This window comes from Bos grunniens, chromosome 1, assembly GCF_055505025.1.
Source record: "Bos grunniens cultivar Pamir isolate PY7600 chromosome 1, Bosgru_T2T1.0, whole genome shotgun sequence".
Classification (NCBI taxonomy): Eukaryota; Metazoa; Chordata; class Mammalia; order Artiodactyla; family Bovidae; genus Bos; species Bos grunniens.
In genome coordinates this window covers 61,404,795-61,429,570 of record NC_141165.1, presented here as the reverse complement: position 1 = coordinate 61,429,570, position 24,776 = coordinate 61,404,795, and the positions used below count along the sequence as shown (strand labels likewise).

Genomic DNA, 24,776 nt, shown 5'->3' with positions numbered 1-24,776 from the left:
CATAAGTGAACTTAGATTCTGATACTTACTTCCAGGACAGCAGTCACACTCATTCTGTTGTTTAAGCAGAAGAAAGGAAAATGCCACTTTTTGAGGCCCTAAAGAGTGTTAGGTGTCTGCTAGATTTCTTGTGGGCAGGTTGTAGGTCAGTCCAGACCTGACATTTATTGCTTGTTTTTTCTGTTATGGTCTCAGTGTTCTCACCTGTAAAATTGAAATACTCACGTCTACCTTGTAGAGTTCTTCCAGGGTTACAGATAAAACATGTAAGTGCCTTTAGCACATAGTTAAGTGGTTAATAAATGAACACATTCATTCATTCATTCACTCATTCAACACTTACTGAGGAGCTGCTTGTGAGTTTGACACTGTTGAAAATTAGAGATACTAGTATGACTCAGAACTATTTCAAGTTGCTCACTCACAGTTTAGAAGGGGGAGTCAGACACTTGAGTACATAATTACAGTACATGGCAGGTGCTGCAGTCATTTTCTAGAACAAATACTGTGAGAACAGAGAGCAGGAGCAACTAAGCTCTGCTGGGGAAAGGATGTGGGTTTAGGGAGGACTTGGCGGACATGATGCTTAAGCTGATTTGAGGGTGGAAACCAGCTGGTGAGGAAGATACTTGTGAACAGACTAATTGAAGGTGGTTAGAGCAAGGGGGGTGGTATGTGTGTGTGTTTGTGTGTGTGTGTGTGTGTGTGTGTGTGTGTGCAGAAGCAGTAGGGGAAGAAGTGGTAGACACACTTTTTTCCCTAGAAATTTAGGAAACTCAACAAAATAGCTTGCTGAAATTCGCATGGCTAGCAAGTAGCTGGGCCTGAAATTGAAACTGAAACACTTTCTACAACGGAAGTACTCTTTCCACCTTCTTATACCTAATTCTAAATGTATGTAAATTACATTCTTGAGTGTGCTTCATATTATGTCTTAGAGCCCCAACCTTTTCAAGAGGATAGTGTCTCTAGTTAGTCATGTGTGTCAGTGGCAAGTCCCGCGTTATAAAGATGAGGCTCTAAACAGGCTTTTCAGCAGGGGTTGTGTGGTAAAGTGAGGTCTGCTGGCTTTCGCCAGCAAGCCAAGCGGTAACTGTACAAGGAGAAAATGAAAACCTGTCCTTGTGGTCAGGAGGGACAAGATGGTACTAAGAGATGAAAGCTTGCCATCTCTTGCCATCTCAGGCTTGCCAGCTCCACCCCGGCTCATATTTCCATTGAGTACTTTGGGGCCTACTCTTCTGCCATGACTCCTGATGAATAATGATATTACAGCCATTGCTTTTCTTCTCCTGGAGTTCAAGTTCTGAACTATTAAGCCACTTTAATTGTTCATTTCTCCCGCTGTAAACTTAACATTATTTCACTTACACCTAGAAGATGCAACTAGTGTAAGAACTAGTGTCTTCTTGCCAGGTCTAGAGTGAACTTCACATGCCTTAGTCTTAGTGGCTAGCATCTTTTAGTACTGCAGTGGCTTTGCATGTGTGCTAAGTTGCTTCAGTTGTGTCCACCTCTTTGCGACCCTGTGGGCTGTAGCCTGCCAGGCTCCTCTGTCCATAGGATTCTCCAGGCAGGAGTGCTGAAGTGGGTTGCCATTTCCTTCTCCAGGGGATCTTCCCAACCCAGGGATTGAACCCATGTCTCATGTCTCCTGCACTGGCAGATGAGTTCTTTACCACTAGCACCACCTGCGGAGAAGGCAATGGCACCCCACTCCAGTACTCTTGCCTGGACAATCCCATGGATGGAGGAGCCTGGTAGGCTGCAGTCCATGGGGTTGCTAGGAGTTGGACACGACTGAGCGACTTCTTTCACTTTTCACTTTCATGCATTGGAGAAGGAAATGGCAACCCACTCCAGTGTTCTTGCCTGGAGAATCCCAGGGATGGGGGAGCCTGGTGGGCTGCTGTCTATGGGGTTGCACAGAGTCCGACACGACTGAAGCAACTTAGTAGCAGCAGCAGCAGCAGCAGCAGCAGCACCTGAGAAGCCCACAGTGGCTTTGGTATGAGATGAATGAAATGGTTCTACTCAAGACGGAAAGTTTAATGATGTGTAGATTTTTCGGGTGTTATTTTAAATTCATTGCCTGACATAGTAATCAACTGCGCCAAATTCTATTTCTTTCTAGAAACATCTCCAGCCACGTATTTCCCCAAGATTCTTGTCTCAAAAAGCATTTGAATACAGTGGCTGAGAAGGGTGCATGTCAGGGAGGCTTGAAAGAACTATCCCTGGAGAGATTTGGAACAAGTGTGGGAGATGTGAGAGCTGATATCAGGTCATGAGGATGTGACCATAGGCTCATTTTAGATACTGGCAAACAGTATGTTAATGAAGTAGGTACTTTATCTGTAAATATTAAATACTTAGCATTGTGCTGTATGGTATGGTTAACTACTGAGTGGAATTCAGTAGTCGGGGTGAGAATTTCTGCATTGTAACAAGAGATGCTTACCTACTGGGTTTTAGTTAGCTCTAGTTTACCGATCTCTGAAGCACTGTTAGGACAGAGAACTGATAATTTAATTGTTGATGGTTGCTTGTATCTATTTCCTCATTCTTCGGAACTGAATCTGCCTTCTTAATTAAATTATGTAAGCCTTTTAATTGTGAAACATACTGAAAAGTGTATAGAACAAAAATGTTTAGCCCATTTAATAAGCACCAGCGTGACCATCTCTTTATTTGAGAATTAAAATCATTCTATTTGCCTTGCAGGAAACCTCACTGATCCAAAGAACAGGGGGAGGAGCAGGGGGCATTTTTATATTGGTGGAAAGTAAGACAATAATCTGTAGAGTCTTAATCCCTTTTAAGTTTAGATGACACCTGAGAAGTACTCGAATGGCAGTCTTAACACAGGTCATGGATTGCCAGCTGTGGTGGAGATGTCTGGTTGTAATTAGTCCGTGATCAGATGTGAATGGCACTTGACTGCAATGTCTTTTTTAAAACTAAGTATTCCTTTTATTATTTTAAAGATATATTACTTTCTTCAAACCTATTCTGTATGAGCAATAGAAAATTAAACTACTGTTCTGCTCTAACTTAAGTAATTGCAGGTTCTGAATGAATAGAGGTGAAATAAAGGGCATTTTCTCTATTAGAAATTTAGGGGTATGGGTGGTATAGGTGAATGATATACCTCTGACTATTTTTACCAAAACATCTCTCTAGGTGAAAAAGAGTAAATTTGAGTCCCTAGAGATACTGGTAGGGTACTGGTAGATACTGATGGGACTACCTTTTCAGGAAACCTGGAATTTACTAGAAGCTTTACTTTTAACATAGACATATACTTATCCATGCTTAATTTAATATATTAAATTCTTAGGTCCTCAAGGAAAAGTGGCTTTCCAGAAAGATACAGGGTATATAAGCGTGGATTCACAAATTCTCTGGTACCCAGCTGTGTACTCTTGAGGAATATATATCCTTATCTTAAGATATATAAAGCTTGCCTTATTTACTCTTGATTCCATCAATGAAAAAGTAAATTTTTTGCTATTCAGTCGCCAATTTGTGCCCAACTCTTTGCAGTCCCATAGATTGCAGCATACCAGGCTCCTCTGTCCCCCGTTATCTTCCAGAGTTTGCTCAAATTCATGTCTGTTGAGTCGGTGATGCTATCTAACCATCTCATCCTTTCCATCCCCTTCTTCTTCTGCCCTTGATCTTCCCTAGCATGATGGTCTTTTCCACCTCTTTGCATCAGGTGACCCCAGTACTGGAGCTTCAGCTTCAGCATCAGTCCTTCCAATGAGTATTCAGGGTTGATTTCCTTTAGGAGTGACTGGTTTGATCTCCTCGCTGTCCAAGGGACTCTGAAAAGTCTTCACCACCACAATTCAAAAGCCTCAATTCTTCTGCGCGAAGCCTTCTTTATGGTCCAACTCTCACATCCATACATGACTACTGGAAAATCCATAGCTTTGACTATACAGACCTTTGTCAACAAAGTGATGTCTCTACTATTTAATATACTGTCTAGGTTTGTCATGCTGCTGCTGCTAAGTCACTTCAGTCGTGTCCAACTCTGTGTTACCCCACAGATGGCAGCCCACCAGGGTCCCCCGTCCCTGGGATTCTCCAGGCAAGAACACTGGAGTGGGTTGCCATTTCCTTCTCCAATGCATGAAAGTGAAAAGTGAAAGTGAAGTTGCTCAGTTGTGTCCGACCTTCAGCGACCCCATGGACTGCAGCCCACTAGGCTCCTCGGTCCATGGGATTTTCCAGGCAGGAGTACTGGAGTGCGGTGCCATTGCCTTCTCCAGGTTTGTCATAGATTTCTTTTAATTTCATGGCTGCAGTCACCATCCGCAGTGATTTTGGAGTCTAAGAAAATAAAATCTGTCACTGTTTCCATTTTTTCCTGTTCTATTTGCCATGAAGTGAATGGACTGGATGCTATGATCTTAGTTTTTTTAATGCTGAGTTTTAAAAAAAGTGAAAGTTGCTCAGTCGTGTCTGACTGTTTGTGACCCCGTGAACTATACAATCTACAGAATTCTCCAGGCCAGAATACTGGAGTGGGTAGCCTTTCCTTTCTCTAGGGGATCTTCCCAACCAGAGATCAAACCCAAGTCTCCTGCATCTTCCCAACCCAGAGATCAAACCCAGGTCTCCCGCATTGTAGGTGGATTCTTTACCAGCTGAGCCATCAGGGAAGCCCAAGAATACTGAAGTGGGTAGCCTATCACTTCTCCAGTGGATCTTCCTAACCCAAGAATCAAACTGGGGTCTCCTGCATTGCAGGCGGATTCTTTACCAACTGAGCTATCGGGGAAGCCCTTTTAAGAAAAAGTAAATAACAGCTTTTACGTGCTATCTTATTGTCATATTGGTAAAATTTTTTACTTACCTAACCAATTTAAGTGCCCTCTGTGACATGGAAACTGTGTAAGCTGCCCAGAATGTTAATATGAAGAGAGCCCAGCCCGTGTTTTTGGGAAGAGGGAGCCTGGATGACTGGGAGAGATGAATGTAAATAAATTACTACAGCAGTGTAATTTATATATTTGTTCCTTTGTTGCCTGGGATAAATAAGCCTTCAGACATGACGTTTTGTTAAAAAAGTAATGATTTTATATTTGTTATCCCATGTGTGTCTGCCACTTTGCCCTGGCCACGTGGGCTCAGTGCCTGAAATCTGTTTGCTTCATGAAATGCTGATGGACCTAAGATTTCTAGAAATAATCTAAAGCTTGCTGAAGGAAGGTGCAGCCCTATTAGTGATGTTTTCAGGATTGGGTTATTTCTCACAGAAGTGATACATGCGATTAACATATATTCTTTTAAAATGATAGCATTGGGAAAGAAATTTCTCACCTCTGCCAGTCTCCTCCTGCTTATGCAAATCCTGTGTGTATTGCCAAGTCCAGCCCGATGCTCACCTCTTCTTTTCAGCTTTCCTTGACTGTGTCTGTGTCCATCTCCCACCCACCGATTAGAACATGGCTGCTCATCTCCATCTCATCTCGTTTTGTGAGTCAGGTTCTTGAGAAATGGATTCCGAGAAACGCTGCCTCCCTGTTCCTCAGACCCCATGGGCCCTCCAGTTTTAGGTCCCCCGCCTGGCAAACCAGAATCCTCAGGATTCCTGTAACTTCTTTCCTAGCATCTGAAGCTGAGATGGTCTGCTGCGAGCTCCTTCTCCTGGGGCTTACGATGGCACTCCGTAACCATGCCTTCCTGGGCATTTCCAAGCTGTGGGCACCCTCAGCCCTTACTTTACTATGCTCACTGCCTGACCAGGGAAAACCAACCCCACCCCCAAACCATTTACCTCTTTCCTCACTCCTTCCATTAAAACTCCACCCTCAAATCCTGGAAAATGGAACAGGCTGAACATTATTTTGCAGTGGCCCTAATGTGCCATTTTGTCCTTCAGGGGTGGCTACCCTTGAGCGTGGATTCAGGAGAAGAAAATTTGTGATGGACATGTTTTATTTTAGTACTAATTGATAACAACCCAGCTTCGCTCTGGCAAATTCTTCAATGCTTTTGTTTCATTTCAACTTTAGTACAACCCTGAGAGGCAGGCAGTAAAAGGATATTCTTATTTCAACTTTATAGGAGAACAAACCAAGTGTGAAGAGAATTTCAGTGGATTTGCTCAGTGTCAGAGAAAACTGTAAATGATGAATCAGATTGAGAACTATGATCTTCTAAATCACAGTCCTTTCATTTGTCTTCATTTTCTGTTTTTACTAATTAGACTTGCTCCTTGAAGGAAGCTTAGGCCATCATATATGGAGTCTCCATAGCACCACACAACTCAATTTTCATTCCATTTTATATTAGGGAATTTTCGTACATTAGTAAATTATTAAGCATTGGTATACTCTTATCATTAGTAATAGTTTCCTTATTTAGTGAGGATCTGTTATCATGTTCCTTACTGGGTATTTTCCATAAACTTTGCCTCATTCTCACCATAATTCTGCAAGGTGGATTTTATCAGTACTTTTGGAATATCAATCTTCACTTATACCTGGGATCTCACTAAAATGTTAGGTCTGATTCAGTAGTTCGAAGCAGAGCCCAAGATTCTGCATTTTTAACCCTACTAGGTGCTGTGGACCCTGCTGGTCTTGGACCACACTTTGAGTAGCATCTGGTTGATAGGTGAAGAAACTGTGGCTCAAAGAAGTTAAGTAATTTTTCGAAGATGATGCAAGTGGATGTGGCAAAGCCCCACTAAAACCCTGATCTGTTGGTACACAAACTGATACTCATCCTCCCATGTCACACTGCTGATGTGTCAGGCATCACTGTTAAACATCTTGGGAGATTCAGAGATAATGAAGACACAGACCTGGTTCCTGAAGAGCTGACTTATAGTGTAGTAAGACAGATACAATCAAGGCAGCTTTAATGTGGAAGTTATTCCAGTGCCATATAATGGAAGGACCTTAGGTGTGATACATAATTTAAGTTGGACCTCAAAGGATTGATAAGACTTAGACAGAGATGGGAACAAAGGGCTTTCCTGACAGCAAGAAAAAAGACACAGGATTTAAGAGCATCTTCTGGGCCTGGTGAGCAATTGGCTGTAGCTGATGCACGGAGAGGGGTTGACAGATATAACTTGGGGTTGGATGATGGAGTAGAATAGGCAGGAGAGCCACTGGGACGTGGAGGAGGGGTTTATGGTAGCACATTGTAGGTGCCCAGGAGATGGGACCTGATCAATTTAATGTGATCTAGTTGTTAGTAACCCATTGCCCATGCTATGCACTGACATTTCCATAGAATTGTGTGACCACTTACTCCACAATGTTGTTTGTATAGAGCCTGTGTTAATAAAATCTCTTTTCTGCTGGCAATAAAAGATATATTACTTTTCCCCCTCTTTCTGAATTTTTCCAGACTATGAAAATGCTGTTTTTCCACAGACCATAAACATTCTTCTTAAAAGAAGCATTGTTCCTTTGGTAGCAAGTTATAATGGGAAAAAGTGGAATAGAGGCAAAATTCAATCCTGGTTTGAATGGAGACCAGTTTTTCTTTGTGTGAATAACCAGCATTCCAGTCAGGTTGCCACGGTGATGCCAGGATTATAACTGCTCATGCCAGCAGTCAGAGAATGTTGCCCAATTAGTTATTCTCAGCTGCTAGGTGGCCTTAACAGTGGCTCAGAAAGCAAGTTTTGAGTGTAAAGGCATTTGAATGAGCAGTCAGAGGCCCTGCAGTTCTGCTGTCCTCAGCGTGGTACCAGGACTGTAAGCCGCAGCATGCCATGGTTTGGTCCATACAGGATGTGGTCAGCCACATGAGAGAGCAAACGCCATTTTTTAAAATTTGGTTCCCCCACCTCCTCCTTGGTAACAAAGGGTGCCTGGAGTTCCTGTGTTGCCAGTCAACTTTGTAAGGTTTTTAGTGTTCCGAGGGCTGCCTGCAGATGTTCCGGGGTTGGAGACAGTGGGGTGGGTTGGAGACAGTACAAAACAACGCATGTTTTGGCACTGGACACTAATTGTATATAGGTTACACTTTTAGCCTTAATTTTTTTTCTTATGAACAATCTACTTTACAGGATCAATGCAGAAACCAAATAAAATAATTTTTGCAAAATGCCCCGCACAATGTCTGAGGCATGGGAGATACCTAGTAAAAAGTGACTCTTCTCGGATATTGTTTCGGAAATCATAAAGCATTATACAGTGAGATTATCATCATCATCATCTTTGGGTCATTTCTATCAGTCAGGACAAGCTAAGATGTGCTGTGATAACTAATAATCTTAGAGACTTCATACAGCTCAAGTTTGTTTCTTACCATGCCCCGTGTCCAGAACCCATCAGGAGAGGGCTCTGTTCATCAGCTACCCAAGGATACAGACTAATGGAGGCTTCATGTCCACATAGGATTCCATAGTCACCATATATTTTGACACTAACGATCAAATATTCCATCTGAGAGTGGCACATCACTTCCACTCACATTGCATTGGCCGGAGCAAATCATGTGGCCACACTCAACATAAAGAGGGGTGAACAAGTGCTATCTTATAACATACCAGCAGAAGGAGAACAGGACTATCTGTTGAACAACTGTAATGCCTGTGACCTCTACCAAAGCAAAGGCTGTTGGAAAAGAGGACTTTAAAGAAGGACTGTTAGTTAAACATAAATAAATAAAAATACCTGAACAGTAAACTTCAAAGTAAATGAATTAGAATTCAGCTGTATTGAACAGAAAATCCTAAATATTAGAGGGTTAAGGAAGATAGAAGTTTATTTCTCACTCAATTTAAATTGATGTCCAGATATAGACAGTCCAGTGGTATACGGTGGCCATCAGAGGCTTAGAATCATGTTATTGTTCTGCCAACCTAGCCTGAGGCTTTCATTCTGAAATTCACCTGGGGTCAGAAATGGTTTCAAGGTTCCAGCAATCACATCTACATTCCAGGGAGCCAGATTGAGGAGAGTGGAGGACAATAGAGTGTTTCTGTCAAATAGGTCAACTCCATTTGAGCAACCCTTCTGAAAGTCCCACACAATAATTCTGCTTGCACATCATTGACCAGAACTTAGTTCCATATTCACCCCTAGCTTCAAAGAATCTAGGACATGTAGTTTTTGATCTGGGTACATTGTCTTCCAGATAAAATTGGGATTTTTTTTTGTTGTTGTTACTAAAGACCAATGGGAGAACAGATATTGCATGGCTTTGAACAGTCTCTGCTGTAGTAACTTAAGATGCAAACTTTGGTTAAGCATGGATGAGAAGGGAAAGATTGCTCTGTATGCTATCACTTTCTAACCTGTGCTCCACCGAACACCAGTGCTTAGAGAGACAACAGTGTCCCTTAAAAGGTGTTCTACAGCCAGACAGGTTTGCCAGTGCGGAAAGCTTCACCCTCTCTTGGAGATTCTCAGTACATAGTAATACATTAAAGGCTCTGAGAGGCCCTGCAATAAAGAAGAGCTCAGTTGCTAATCTTTTAAACTCAGTATGCCTAAACTTCTTTGACAATGGAAATTCAGCACTTTTGGAAGCCTGGCGGGACACGAAGAAGTTTAGCTTGAGCTTCTTAGATTTGTTAAAAAACAAAAACAAAGACTCTTTAGATCCTTGAAAAGATGGTCTAAAGTCCCCATTCCAAAAAGTATCTGCCATGTAAAACAAACAAACGAAGTAGTATATCCTGAGTGCTAGCCTGGCCATAGGGACACAAACCTTGAAGTAAAAAAATAGATCCCTTGTCAGAAACAGTGTGTGTAAGCATTGGCATTAATCAGCCATTGGTGCCATTCGTGGTGATGGATCAAGTGATGAACGGGGAGGGGCTCTGCCTGCTGCCAGATGACAGACTGCTGCCCAGGTTGATACTCAGGGGCTCTTGACAGTTTCTCCATGGCTCTTGGCTGTGCTGCTGCCCTCTGCAAGTGAGAGTCGTAGGGGATCGAGCCAGCTAACATTAACCTCCTCATCCCACAGAGAGAGCCTGTTGTCCACTGCAGGATTGCTGTAGGTGTGGGGAGAAAGCCTGGAAATGCTTGCAAGCACATGTGTGTCCTTGGTCTATTGTAAGCAGGTGGTTAACCTTTGGGGGACAGGGTTAAGGCTCTTTTTTTTTTTTTTTTCCAAAATGGAACCTTAGATGGTTTCCTAATCTTTCTTACTTAATTCTTTAGGCAATCAGTTCTTGTCTTTAAAGTCCATCAGCTGCAAATGCTATCCTTTTTCTTCATCTGAGCATCTTTGAAAAGGCAAAATGCCAAAATCTTTGCTAGTCTGGTTCCCATCATTTCGACCTCATGTTGCTGGAAATACTGGAAAGTTACCTTGTCCTGACAGGCCTAGAGACATCCCACGTTTGTGTATCTCTGAACTGATACATTTCCCCGAACTGCTGTATAATCTCTGCAACAACCTGACATCAGGAAGGAAGGGGGATGGGTGGGAGGGCTTTATGTGCGTATTGATCTTTAGAATGACTTGACATGTTTGAGCTGGAGTGACTGTGGGAGATTTGAGGGAAGTTCTGGAAGGTGGACATCGATCGCTTCTTGTCCAAAACCTGTGTCATGACCTAGTATTCTGGAGAATTCTCTCAGTCTACTTCGTGGAGTTAGTGTGCCTTTCCCTGACTGCAGTTGTATGGGAAATTGTCCCTGAAGAGAGTGGTCGGTTCTGTTTAGTCCACACGTGCACAGGCAGGTTTGTGGCCACGGCTTGGGGACTCCAGCTCAGGAAGGTTGAGACGGGCTGGCTGGTGAATTCTAACAGTTGACAAAGGATTTAAATACCTGTGTCCTCAGATCAAACTAAATAGCCAAGTTAATGTTGTAAGTCCTTCTCAGGTTGCTCATTTTAAAATTTTAATTTTCTAATCATCTAGGCCCATTTTCCCAATGTAAGCCAGAAAACAGCAATTAACAATTATGCAGAAATCTTTTTTTTTCTCCTGTAAGGAAACACACTTGACCCTTGGACAACACGGGTTTTAACTGCAGAGGTCTGCTTATAAACACGTTTTTTTTCAATAAATACCTACTACAGTTCTACACCATCCATGAATCCACTGATGCTGAACTGTGGAAACAGAGGGCCAAATGTAAAGTCATACACAGATTTTCAGCCCCCCAACCCCTGTGTTGTTCAAGGGTCAGCTGTAATTTGGAACTAAGCTAAATGTGAGTGTGAATATAGTCTGTGAACTGAGAAAAAAATATTTTGAAAAATCCCTTTCAAATCCCTTTCAATCTATGTTAATATATACTTGTGAACTACTGACTTGATTGTCTCAGTGATATCAACTTGGCAACGTGTGATAAATCTTGCTGCATTGTTTCTGGGTATGAAATAAATTCACTTCTCAACTCAAGTACCTGAAATGTACAACTGAAAGCTAGTGGCTACATCCTCCTTACCTTCCTCAAAGTTCCTGCTCGCTTGCCTTCCAGGCCCACTTTTTGAAAGACAGTGAGTGATTACTTTGGTTTATCAAAGGATTTTATTGTGCAGAGAATGACTAGAAGTCAAAGGACTTGGACTCTTGACCTAAATCTGCTACTAACTAGCTGAGACCTTGGACATGCCACTTCAGTTCTTTCTGTTGGAAAAACCTATGATTTTATGAGTATATAGGAGCTGCCTTGGAATCACTTTGTTCTGGAAAAAATGAGGAGAGGGATTTTATTGGTACAGTCTCAGAAACCCCTACTCCAAATGTCAGAGATCTTATCATACTATGGCTTTTGGTGGTAGAATTGGTGATGTGGGGACCTAATTCATCCAGCAACTGTTAATATATTGTCTGTAATGTCCCAGTCACTTATCTAGGTGGTAGGGACACTGCAGTGAACAAAACCAGTATGATTCTTTCCTTCTTAGATTTTGCATTCTAGGAAAATGATTATTAAAAACACTTCTGAGTGCTTGGAATATGCCAGTCACTGCTTGAAATGTTTTCTGTATATTTTGTAATAATCCTACTGCTGTCATCACTATTGTACAGTTGAGGAATCTGAGGCACAGAGAAATTAAATGATATGTTTAAGGTCACAGAGCTAGGAAAAGGTGAAGGTGGGATCAGAATCAGGCTTTGTGGTTACAGTTTATGGTCTTAACTACTATGGTTTATTGCCTCTCACTGTCAATTACTTTGTTCACTTCAAGTAGTCAGTATTCTTTGTAGCTCAATCATCCCCTGCCTCTGCTGCTGACAATGCTGTCATCTTGGGCAGCTTTTAATGGTACCAGTGCCAACGGCAATGATAGTAGTAGCTTCTTTTTATTAAGAACTGCCATGTGTTGTGGGCATTGGTACCGTGTGTCCCAGATGGCACTACTGGTAAAGAACCCGTCTGCTGATGTAGGAGACATAAGAGATGTGGGTTCGATCCCTGGGTCAGGAAGATCCCCTGGAGGAGGACATGGCAACCCACTCCAGTACTCTTGCCTGAAGAATCCCATGGATGGAGGAGCCTGGCGGGCTACAGTCCACGGGTCACAAAGAGTCGGACATGACTGACGCAACTTACCGCGCATGCATGCACTGTACGTTGTGCTAAATGCTTTTCTCATCCTCAGAACAGTCCTCATGGGGGCTATTTTTTATCCTCCCTTTACAGTCTGGTCTTGGCTGCTGTCTCTACCACAAACTATTTAACCTTGAGCAACTTACCTAATTCTTAAAGCCTTTGTTTCATCACTGGAAAACTGGGGTTAGTAATATCTACTTGCTACAGTCGCTATGAAGATTAAATAGGAAAATGTATATAAAGCATTTAGGCCATTGTCTATCCCAGGGACAGCGATAATGGCTGTTATAGCTTAGGTCTCACTCCTATTAATCTGAGGAGCTGGGGTTCAGATTTCATTCTCAAGGCTGCTTTCTTGGGGACAGGCTGGAGCTGCTGAGTCCTGCTTGGAGCGGGGCAGCAGTGGCAGGCATGGGGGAAGCCGGTAAACTGCCTCTGGCTGCCGAGCAGCAGGTGGACCTGGGACCGGAACAGGAAGTGGAGAGGCTCTGGTCCACCTTCCCAAGGGCTAGCAGCTACCACCATCGAGGACAGTGTCCCTTGAGGTCTGCCTGGGGCCATGTCCAAACACCAATACCATCTAGCCAAGCGCAGCTATAGGGCAGCTGGCATCATCGACTCGGCCTGCCCCAGCACCACCCTTCCCACAGGACAACCAGGGACACGTGCGGCTCAGGAGGTGCCCAGCTTGAATGGGACACAGCCTTGCAAAGACCACAGGCCAAGCGGGATTATCCCATTTTACAGATGGGTAAACCAGAATATGAGCAGTCACATAACTCTAGCGGAGCAGAATCTTGACTTGAAACCTAACTTTTTTACACCAACCCTCTGGTAGCTCTGCATAGTTTATATAGATGATCAAGTGAGAAAATTCAGCAACCAGTGTTTTATGTTATTTTATATATATATATATATATATATATGTATATATATAATTTTTTAACCTGAATTATCTATTGCATTTGAGAGGCATGTCTTGGGCAGGATGTTAGTGAAGAGATCTGAACTATATTGTAGGTCTTCCAGGAATATACTCTGGGAGCTCCTTGTCTTTTTCCTGCATGTCACTTGTCATCTTAATTTAATGACTGTGTGTGTGTAGTTAATGTGCTCATGTCTACTCCTTCATCAGACCGGAAGCATCAAGAGGCAGGGCCAGCATACCACCTGCTTCCACTTCTGACATTAGGTGGGTGTGGAGGGTGTGGCTTCCCCGGTGCCCCTAGTGGTAAAGAACCGGTCTGTCAATGCAAGAGACGCCAGAGATGTGGGTTAGTTCGCTGGGTTTGGGAAGATCCTCTGGAGTAGGAAATGGCAACCCATTCCAGTATTCTTGCCTGGAAAATTCCATGGACAGAGGATCCTGGTGGGCTATAACCCACGGGGGTCACAAAGAGTTGGACACAACTAAGCATGCTCGTATTGCACTGGAGGCTTGTACCTAGGAACTGAATGGACCTCATCGTGGAAGGCAAGACCTTTGGCTTCTCAGACCCTCACATTAGAAGAGACAGTCAGTGAAAAATGATGGGAGGGACCTTGTCCGGCTGCCTGCGCATCACAGACTAGGATTGGGGGTGCCGGGTGCGTCAGCACAGTGATTCGGACCTTGTCCGGCTGCCTGCGCATCACAGACTAGGATTGGGGGTGCCGGGTGCGTCAGCACAGTGATTCGGACCTTGTCCGGCTGCCTGCGCATCACAGACTAGGATTGGGGGTGCCGGGTGCATCAGCACAGTGATTCCCAGTTCTCTGCTTACTTTGGAATAATGACGGTGTTGAGAAGCCTGAAGGCTCAAGATAAATATGGAGAGTTCTCCTACTGTTCCTGTTTTCTTTGTTCTGTTTTGCTTTTGTAAGCATATGCTTGTCAGTTAGGGCTGGAACCGAACAAAACAGCTGCTAAATATGGTTCTAAGAGAAATAACATTTTGGTCTTTTAGTTTAGAGTAAGCACAGTCTTTTGACAGATGTCAGTGGGGAATCTGGGGGTAGACAGTTATTCTAGGAGCCCTATCAGTCGTCCGTATTCTGTGGGGGTTTATTTCACCCTGCCACAGAACTGGTGACCTCAAGTGAGAGACCAGTCACAGAATGGCTGTGAGAGAAGTTTGGGAGAAGGGTTATCTAGAATCTATTGCATGCTCCCAATTTCTCTGTTGATTTCATTTTCAGAGGAGGGGGAAAGACTGGGAAGAATATGCATGATCTTTTATGATGCTAAGGAAGTAGCCATTCCTAGTTATATATTTAGGTTTGCCTTTTCCAGTCTTTGGGATTTAGTCCATATATGTTATTTAGTGTTCCAATAAATCCAATGTCATTCAGGGGACCTGGGAGAATTAATGTATAACTCAGTGACTGGGAGTATTAACTCCTAGATCTTAAATCACTCCACCCTGCTGAGAAGTCAGACTCGAGCCTGTCAATGCCACCTGAATTTCATCAGCTGATAGCTGAGAAAATTTTATTCCAGCATCCCAGGAAACCTCAAAATTGAATATGTCTTCCCAAGTATCTCGCTAATTTCTAAAGAGACCCTTTTTTGTCCATAAATATCTGACCTGGTTTGTTATGCACCTGGTAGTCTGGTTAACAAACAATTGGTTTTCTTTTACTGGCTTAATAGTTGAAAATATTTGATACATAGACTGAATTTTCCTGTGGCATATTCCTTGTATATTAAATGAACTCTTTTTAAAGAGGAAAAGAAAGGAAGGAAAAGAGGTTAATATTTATTAACATCTTATTTAGGCCCTAAATTAGTCTGGACACCTTCACAGTCTTCATAGTACAACCCTGTCTGGGAGATACTATTGTTTCCATTTTACAGATGGAGAAACTGAGACAGAGGGCAGTTTTGAAACTTGCCGTCTAGCAAGTTTTAAATCAAGGGCTGGGAACTCAGATTCCATGAAGTAGCTGGGGTACTGACTGGTGAAGAGCCCAGGGAGTCTGACCAGTCACCCATCAATGGTACAACCTTGACTTAATGCTTTCTCTTTCCGTGCCTCAGTTTCCTCCTTTGAAACCAAAGACAGCAACAGCACTCACTTGATAGAGTTGTGATAATGAAATAACCTATTCATGGAAAATGCTTAGAATAGTACCTGGCACATAAGTGCTCATAAAATGTTAGTGATTATTGTGATTTTTATTATTATGACTAACCAAATTTGCCTTCATTAGTACTTGCTGAAAAGTTACATTTTCTTTCATGGAACAGCTTGTCTTTTGATATGTTGTTCTATTTCATTATGAAATAATGCAAACTACTCTACCTTAGAATTAAATTTTCTTTTCAGCCTTGCAGCAAAGGTTACAATATGAATAAAGGCATGTGTAGCCAACAGAGATTCCTAGATTCCTGACTTCGGTAAATGTCAACATGTGCTCTTTTCTCCTTGGTATACGTAACCTTCTTTCATGCTGCCCATCCCGGCTTTACGAGCGGCTAAGCAAATACGAGAGAAGAATTAAGCTGATTCTTGCCTCTTACCTTTCCTGTCTTTGTAACATGATCATTAGGCACAGTCTTCTGCTTGTTGCATTGTATATGGTCACTTCCTGACAAGCTGTTTTCTCCACTCACCTGAGGCACAGCTTACACCATTGGGCCTTATAATTTTCCTTAGAGCTGGGAATACCATAGGAGCTTATGCATGTGATGTGTGCATGCTCAGTCTCTCAGTTGTATCTGACTCTGTGATCCCATGGACTTCTCTGTCCATAGGATTTTCCAGGCAAGAATACTGGAGTGGGTCGCCATTTCCTTCTCCAGGGGATCTTCCTAATCCAGGGATCGAACCTGCATGTCTTGTGTCTCTTGCATTGGCAGGCGGATTTTTTACCACTGTGCCATCTGGGAAGCCATACATGTGACAGTTTTGTGCAATTGGGAACTGGGTCAGGGTGTTGCGGAAGGGACAGTGTCTGGGACAGCTTTGTCTAGATGGAAAAAGAAACAAGGTAAATTTGTTAGACCTTTGGCTCTGCATTCTGATCCCCCCCCTTTTTTTTTTAGCTTTTTATTTTGTATTGGAGTATAGCTGATTACCAATGCACAGCAGAGCAACTCAGCGATACATATACATGATCCCATTTTTTGCAACTTCCTTTCCTCATGTTGTGGAGCATGGGGAGTGGGACATCAGTCTTATTGGGAAAAGAGTTTTGTCTACCAGCTGTGTGTTGGACGCCATGCTAAGTGCTGGGAAACACTGAGATAAATACGCTCCAGAGCCTGCTCTCAGGCCATTTGTAATGCATCAAGGGGGAGAAATGGAAGAGGAGAGCACACTGTATGAGAGGGGTTATCATGGAGTCGTGCACAGCGTGCTGTGGGTGCAGAGAGGTGGGGCACTAATTAGAGACAGGTTACAGAGGAGGTGTGATGCTGGACCTTCAAGGATGGGCTTGCCTCAAAGAGAATGGTAGAAGGAATAACCTTGGCAGGCAGAAGGATGTAACACGAGGCTGCGACTGAAGGCTGGGCCTCAGAATGACAGATTCTTTACTTCCAATTTGAATTACGTTGTATAGGACTTTAAACTGTGGTATGTTGTGTTTAGAAATGTCTATTTTAGGAAGATGGGTGTGAGATATTGAAAGGAAGAGAGAATTGATTGAAAGTAAATAATCCCAGCAAAAGAGGGTGAGCCCCGTTGTATGAATGGATTGGAATAGGTGGATATAGTGGACTTTGGGACATGAAATCATGAGCACTTAGTGCAAAACATGAGTATGGAACCCTGGGGTTGGCCAACCTTTAAGGGATAGGCAGAAGAAATAAAAATCTCTTTGAGAGACTGAGTAGTGTGATGGAAGAGGATGGAGAGCATGGATTCCAACAAGAGTGGTGACGCTCAGCAGTGTCCGTGCCTCATAGGGAACAACCAGGACAGGCTGAGAAGAGACCGTTGCAAACAAGAGATCCAGGTTGCTGTTGAGCCATGGGAGAAATGACTTTAGAGTCCTGCAAGAATGGAGAACACAGCTGAACACTTACAGTGTTCAAGCTATACCATGATTGCCAGGCAAAGTCTCTAACATTTATATGCATTTGTGTAAGGGAATATGCACAGACATCCAGCTACCCAGGCTCTTGGATTCAGGGAGAAGGGTGGAGGAATCTTAGTGTCAGCTCTCAGTTCAGGTGTTCCTGAACAGTAGCTCTGCCTGTGCTCTCTAGGGTCTCAGAGAGCCGATTTCTTTCCAAACACCATCATGACTCTGTGCTATTCTGTCTTATTACTGTGAGCATACTGGAGTAGGTAGATGCCTGGAGACTTTGCTTTCAATTGCAAGTGAAAGTGAAAGCGTTAGTCGCTTACGTGTCCGACTCTTTGTGACCTTATGGACCGTAACCCACCAGGCTCCTCTGTCCATGGAATTCTCCAGGCAAGAATACTGAAGTGGGTTGCCATTTCCTTCTCCAGGGGATTTTCCCGACCCAGAGGTTGAACCCAGCCAGGTCTCCTGCATTGTAGGCAGATTCTTTACCGTGTGAGGCACAGGGAAAGCCTCATTTCTAGCCACAATGCTTACAGTGCTCTCTCCACTACTGAGGCACTCACTGTCCACCTGTTGGCTGTGTAGGTGGCTAGCGATACTGGGAATTGTTCTCGGCTGAAAGAATATCCCTTCACCCAAGATCATCACCTCTGGGACTGGGCTGGGGTCAGCCTGTATGTAATGACTGGTCATTGGAGGTGAGGCAGAGATCCCCTTGCCTCAAGGTAGGGTGATCCTGAAGAGTCATCCGGCTTCAGACCACCTGTGGGAGCAGATGGACTCTCTATTTCCTCCCCGTTGCTCTAGTTCCTTCATCTGCTCAGTGCAGACCCTCTTCACTCACTCCCCACTGGTGTTGATTCTGAGGCACACCCTGACTAACTCCCTCTGTGTAAATCTCAGCCATTCTCAGAGTCTGTTTCCTGGGGAACCACCCTAACTTGATGATTGTTTCCAGTTTAGTTGCCTACCCAAGATGAGTTGCCATCAAACTCTGTAGTCCCTCTGACCTTTGCTTCTAAGCCCCCTGAGTGTGTCCAGCCTCTCTCTGAGCTGCTGGAATGAGAGTCCTGGCATTGAGTCTTCTTGAATCTGATTGGCAGGGCCACATGCCTGTGAGTGAACTATTTGAGGAGGGGAAGGAACCTAGAAGTCGGCTGCTTCACTCCTCCTGAGATCTCCCCTTTAAACCCCAGTCCCAATGAGAGGTTTGTGAGGTAGGGTGACCCCTTGGTGTAGAAGGGTGTCCCTACTCTGCACCCTGTTTTTGCTTCTGCCTCCCCTTCCACAACCCTCCCCTGCTTCCCAGGCTCCTTAAGGCAGTTAGTAGTCCCATGGACAGAGGAGCCTGGAAGGCTGCAGTCCATGGGGTCGCTGAGGGTCAGACACGACTGAACGACTTCACTTTCACTTTTCACTTTCATGCATTGGAGAAGGAAATGGCAACCCACTCCAGTGTTCTTGCCTGGAGAATCCCAGGGACAGGGGAGCCTGGTGGGCTGCCGTCTATGGGGTCGCACAGAGTCGGACACGACTGAAGCGACTTAGCAGCAGCCTCAGCAGCAGTCGCCGTCCTACATCTTGGGGCTTCCCTTGATATCTCAGTTGGTAAAGAATCCACCTGCAATGCAGGAGACCTTGGTTCAATTCCTGGGTCAAGAAGATCATGTCTACCTTGTAGAATTCTTGCCAGGGTTACAGATAATACATGTAAGTGTGTTTAGCACATAGTAGGGGCTCAATAAATGAATGCATTCATTCATTCACTCACTCATTCAACACTTACTGAGGATAGGCTACCCACTCCAGTATTCTTGGGCTTCCCTTGTGGCTCAGCTGGTAAAGAATCCACCTGCAATGCGGGAGACCTGGGTTCAATCCCTGGGTTGGGAAGATCTCCTGGAGAAGGGAAAGGCTACCCACTCCAGTATTCTGGCCTGGGAATTCCATGCACTGTATGGGGTTGCAAAGAGTCAGACACGACTGAGTGGCTTTCACTTTCCCTTTCATCCTACATCTCCTTTCTTTCGTTCATTTTTTTTTTTTTTTACGTCAAGAAAAATGAACGTTGAAAACACAGTCGAGGTATTTCAAGCAAATGTAGAACCTCTCTTGAAATTTGTTGCAGAAACACCACTGAGCAAACAAACTACTAGGAAGTGCAGCTTAGAAACAAACAGCAGCTGCCACCGTTTGTGGGCTTCTCTCCCCCCCACCTCCCTCACCCCAATTTTCCTCACTTCTTTCTAACTCCGTTTGTAATAAAACCTACTGCTCTAATGGTCTAGTAGTTTAACAAACACAATTTTTCTTTCCCATCTTGAGGCGCCTCCCGGGTGGCCTTGACAGTGACTTTTAGCTCTGGGATCACCATGCTCAGAGCTCTAGGCCCTTTCACCACTTTGTCCTGTCTTATGGTTCTGTCTGGGACTTTGTCCACACCTCCCTGACCAAGTGAGGCAGAGATGGAATTTCTGGACTTCTCCATCAGTCTGGAGTGGGGTTTCTTGCCTTCCTGGCTTTATAACAATGGATAATGCTAATTCCAGTTTTGTGAGTGACTAAGTGCTTCAACTGTTCTTTGTCTTACTATTTTTCTCAACTTGTTTTCTATGTGGGATTTTTTTTAATGCATGCTTTAAAAGAATATTTCTATTTATATATCTGACCGGGTCTTAGTTGTGGCACATGGGATCTTCAATCTTCGCTGTGGCATGTAGGGTCTTTAGTTGAGGCTCTTGAGATCTTTTATTTACTTTTTTTTTTTTTTTAAATTATTTATTTGGCTGTGCTGGGTCTTAGTTGTGACATGGGAGATCTTTTAGTCGGGGCAGGTGAGCTCTTAGTTGCAGCACATGGGACCCAGTTCCTTGACCAAGAATCGAACCCGGGGCCACTGCATTGGGAGCGTAGAGTCTTAGCCACTGAACCACGAGTAAAGTCCCTCTATGAGGGATCTTTGAAGGCACATCGTAAAGCGCTTTTCTTGGGCCTGACTTAATAAAAGCTGTCACTTTAATGAGCTCTAATTTGTCACATTCAACTCATTTATCTTCTTCTCCATGAATATGAGCACTTCTCCCTTTAAATGTTATAGAGGTGTGGGATTCCTCAGCTTAAAAACGATTCCTATTAGATTGGTGACTCCGGGCAGGTGGGTGCTAAGCCCTCACCTGCTCTTTCCCAGGACTCTCCTGGGTAGATGTCATCCCCGTTTTATCTGCACAGAGACTGAATCATTCTTCCAGAGGGTCCTGGATTCAGGCAGCCACACCAGACAGAGCTGGTGTTCAGCCCAGGTCTGTCTGAACCTAAAATCCAAAAAGGTCTGTCTAAAAACCTAAAGGTCTGTCTGATTTCCCCTCTGCCACTCAGTCACTGCCTTGCCATTTGGCAGAGTTCTGAAAACCTGTTGACTGGAGATGGGAAATGCTTTCCAGGTCAGAGGCTGAAGGCTTTTTCATTTGTCCCTCAGTGTTTGTCATTGTTGTTTTGTTTAATGTGTGTGTGTTTTTTAGGTGAGTTAATGCCTAACATTTAAAAATGAGGAGATCTCACATTATGCAAAATGTTCAATTTCATTTCATTTTAGACCTGGTAAGACTGTGCTCATAGGTTGAAGCAACAGCTATTGGTTCCACCTAGGCACCCCCCTCCACCTACAAAGGAGATGTGACTTCCTCAGTTTGCCAAAGGCCTCCGTGGCCCACCGCACTCTTCTCTGTTACTTGCTTGCCCTCTGTGGACATGTGCGTTTGTGATTCCTGATCTAGGCCTTTAAAGAAATCATTTCCCTCCAAGTAGGAATCAGAAGAGATAAAAGTCACTTTTTGCCTGTGAATTGAGTTTTATAAGCTTTGATTTTTCTTTTTGACTTTTGGGGTTGGTTGTTCAGGAATAATAGACACAATTATTGGATATTTACTGAGCACGGGAACATTTAGGTGACTCTCAGGATTAGCAGACACCTGTTCATGGATAAGAATGTGCGTCATTCTCCAGTTTCCTTTGCATTCTGGGTCCTGCCAGGACCCTCCCAGTCCTGCAAGAACTGGAGGCTGTCTGCAAAAGTGTGTTTTGCAGAGGCAGCATTGTCGGGAAGGGAGATGAATTCAGAGGAATACCTTCTGAGAGGAAGTTAGGTGGATTCCATTTTCTCTTGAAAACCGTTGACCAGCGCCGGAAGATTGCCCCATGGTATAGTAGTGCTCCTCTCTCAACTGCCAGCGTTCTATGCAGCCAGCAGATCAGAAATGTCAAACAGAAAGATCTTAAAAATTAGAAACCCCTTAAATTGATGTGTCTTTCATTTTATGCCAATGTACCTACAAGTGTGTTTCCATTTGACAGTACGAAATGGGTTAATTCTTTTTTTTTTTTATTGTTTCCATGAAAGTCTTGTCTCCTTTTGTCTGATTTAAACACATCTCATAGAAGTATAAAATAGAAACAAATGGATTTTGTCTCATTTCATAGCTGCAGCTGAATTAAATTTTAATACTCTTTAATATTAACATAAGAGAGCCTCCCCAAAGCTGTTATTTATTTGCTAATTTTAAATGTGCATTTGCTTTTGATTAAGACAACAGCTAGAGTATTGTTTTGAATTTTTATTGCTTATTTCTTTTCTTTCAGGACCCCGCAGGAATCTTTGAATTGGTGGAACTTGTTGGCAACGGAACATATGGACAAGTATATAAGGTAAGTTCATTGAGCTTGAACATGGCTCGTGTGTGGTTTCGGTTCATGAATGCTGAATAGCAGTACTGTCTTTTCTCATACATGTCTCATAACAGATTTAAAATGAAATACTATACTTGTTAATTGACTCTCCATCTTTTTAAATGAATCTGTAGTCCCATTGCCTAAACTGGATTCCTAAACTTTGGGCATTTCCATTCATTATATGTTACAGAGCTTATATCTGACGTGTGAATTCTAACGGTACATATTTGAACCTCTCTGAAGTGTTTAGTTTCGTTAATCGCTGCCAGAACTGGTTTTTAAAGGCGCAAATGATGCTATTTACTTTAGAAATTTAAACTGTTAAAGTATAGCAGCTGGAAAAGGAGATTTGCTACTGGCCTAGGGCATGAGTTAAATGAGTTTAGTGAACAGTGTTTGGAGAACACTGGCTGCCTCACATAGGCAGGACTAATGGCAGCAGTGACTCTTACAAAATAGGAAATAATTAAAAGCTAAACTTGAGGTTGAGTTGAGGAATAAAATGTTCTTGTTCTTATACTGATTTTGCTTTCAGATTCATCTTAAACATGCTTTTAAAAGATATTTTCTCCCAGTAAATGACCTAAAAAAGTGATTGTTTAGAAAAGTGGCTTGATTCTCCTGATTATCAAAAGAAAATCGAAATTACCTTTTTGGACTAAAGCTCGGGGGGTTTTAGTGAATGAGCTATTGAAATAAATGCCTTCAAAACAGACCAACTGTTTCCTCATGATTATTTCAAGAGAAGTATCTATCACTTTTCCTAAGTGGTAGTGATATGAGATGACATTTCAACTGTAAATTCTCTGTCTTGTTCTGTTAAAAATTTCCTTCTTTGAATCTTAAATGTCTCTTAGTTGATTAAATTATTGAAGTCCACCAGATTGTAATATTTTCAGTACTGTAGAATGTCAAAAGAATATGTGTGTTTATATTTAAGTGTATGTAAATTATAAACATTTTAACTTTTTTTTTTTACCAAGTGGTACCCTTTGAAAATTTCTCTCAGGAAAATTTCTCTCTTGCAAAATTTGATTATTTCCTAAAAGGTCAACCCCCTGCAATTAGAAAGAATGTCGTCTACCCCAGCTGTTCACTTGATGTTGATCCTGTCTGACACAAGAAAGAAAGGTGTCTCAGCAAATGCTTTTAAATACTTTCAGTGAAGATAATTAGGTTGGAAGATTGTGTTATTGCATTTTGAGAAATTGGATTGAACTTGTGAATTAATGTGAGCTAATGAATTAAGCCCTGATTTAGGCAGAAAATTACTTCTGATTTGCTGTCAATATGGAGAAACAACTCTGTATAATGCTGTTGCTTTTACAGTGCCATTCCCTTGTGCTGTGCTTCCCACCTGTGGAATGCACGTTTGGAAGGTGACTCACAGCTTCGTCCACTAATAAGAGGTGGACTGTACACTCCTGCAAGAGAGGATGATAACAAGATAAGGATTCTCAGTTAAGGATGAGAATGTTTGGAAAATCCAAAATTAGCCCTAATTTTTTTGGTACCTGAGGAAAAAAAACAAGTGGCAAGAGGTCTCAGCTCTTTAGAGAGGAAAGAAATACACTAACTAAGTTGCAAACACTGTTGTTCCAAAGGGTGCCCTTCTCTTAGTGGTTGATTCAGAAGTGTGGCCCCTCTCACGCTGAGGGGAGACTGCAAAGCTGGCCATGGCGACCACATTGGATTTGCAGACAGGAGACTTGGTTTCTTGTTCCAGCCCTTTGTGTTTTGTGGCACCGAAGCTTTTCTGTGCAATAGTCAAGTGAGAGTGTTGCTATAAATGCTTTGGGGACTTGGAATGATTTATCTGAAGAATTAAACCTCCATACCCGGTTAAGGATTGAGTTTCTAGGCAACCCAGATGACATTAGGTGGCACCCCCTCCAGGACAGAGACACCTGGGTTTCCTGAGTCACTAATCCAATCCTGCCGTTACTCTGAGCTCTGAAGGATTAAAGCTTAATAAAACTGCCAAACCGGATTTCAACTATACGTGAACCTTAAGAGAAATAAGTTAGGAAGTGATTGTTCACATTATAGGTTATATTTAACCTTTATGGAATAGGTATATTTTTAAAATACTGTACACATGAATATAAATTTTATAGCCCTAGGAACAGATTTCTATATCAAAAATTCTATGATAAATACTTTCTTTACATTAAATATTAAATCTTTTAATTTTTGTAACTCTAGCTTTTGTTGTTCCTAGATTTCATAAAATGAGGTATAATTTTATGAACAATGATGTGGATGTAGCCTTTCTTTTCTGGAAAGATTCTTAAAAGTTTCTTTTAATAAGTTGTCCTAAAAGAGTCATAACATAATTTTACTTACAAATAGTTTTTTTTTTAAGATGTAGAATCTTTTTTAAAAATTAATTATTTAGTTTTTGGCTGTGTTGGATTTTCATTGCTCCTTGGGCTTTTCTCTAGTTGCAACAAGGGGGGCCACTCTCTAGTTGCGGTGTTCAGGCTTCTCATTGCAGTGGCTTCTCTTGCTGCAGAAGACGGGCTCTCAAGT

The 24,776-nt window shown here is 42.7% G+C and overlaps 1 protein-coding gene across 11 annotated transcripts in view; it reads left to right on the top strand.

The window, feature by feature from the left end:
• TNIK (TRAF2 and NCK interacting kinase) overlaps positions 1–24,776 on the top strand; it is a 405,472-nt gene that overhangs the window by 63,195 nt on the left and 317,501 nt on the right. For all 11 annotated transcript variants that reach the window (XM_086394188.1, XM_086394149.1, XM_086394139.1 and 8 more), the window contains exon 2: positions 22,155–22,220. In XM_086394188.1, coding sequence (XP_086250314.1) covers positions 22,155–22,220 — 66 coding nt within the window. The remainder of the gene's footprint in view (positions 1–22,154; positions 22,221–24,776) is intronic.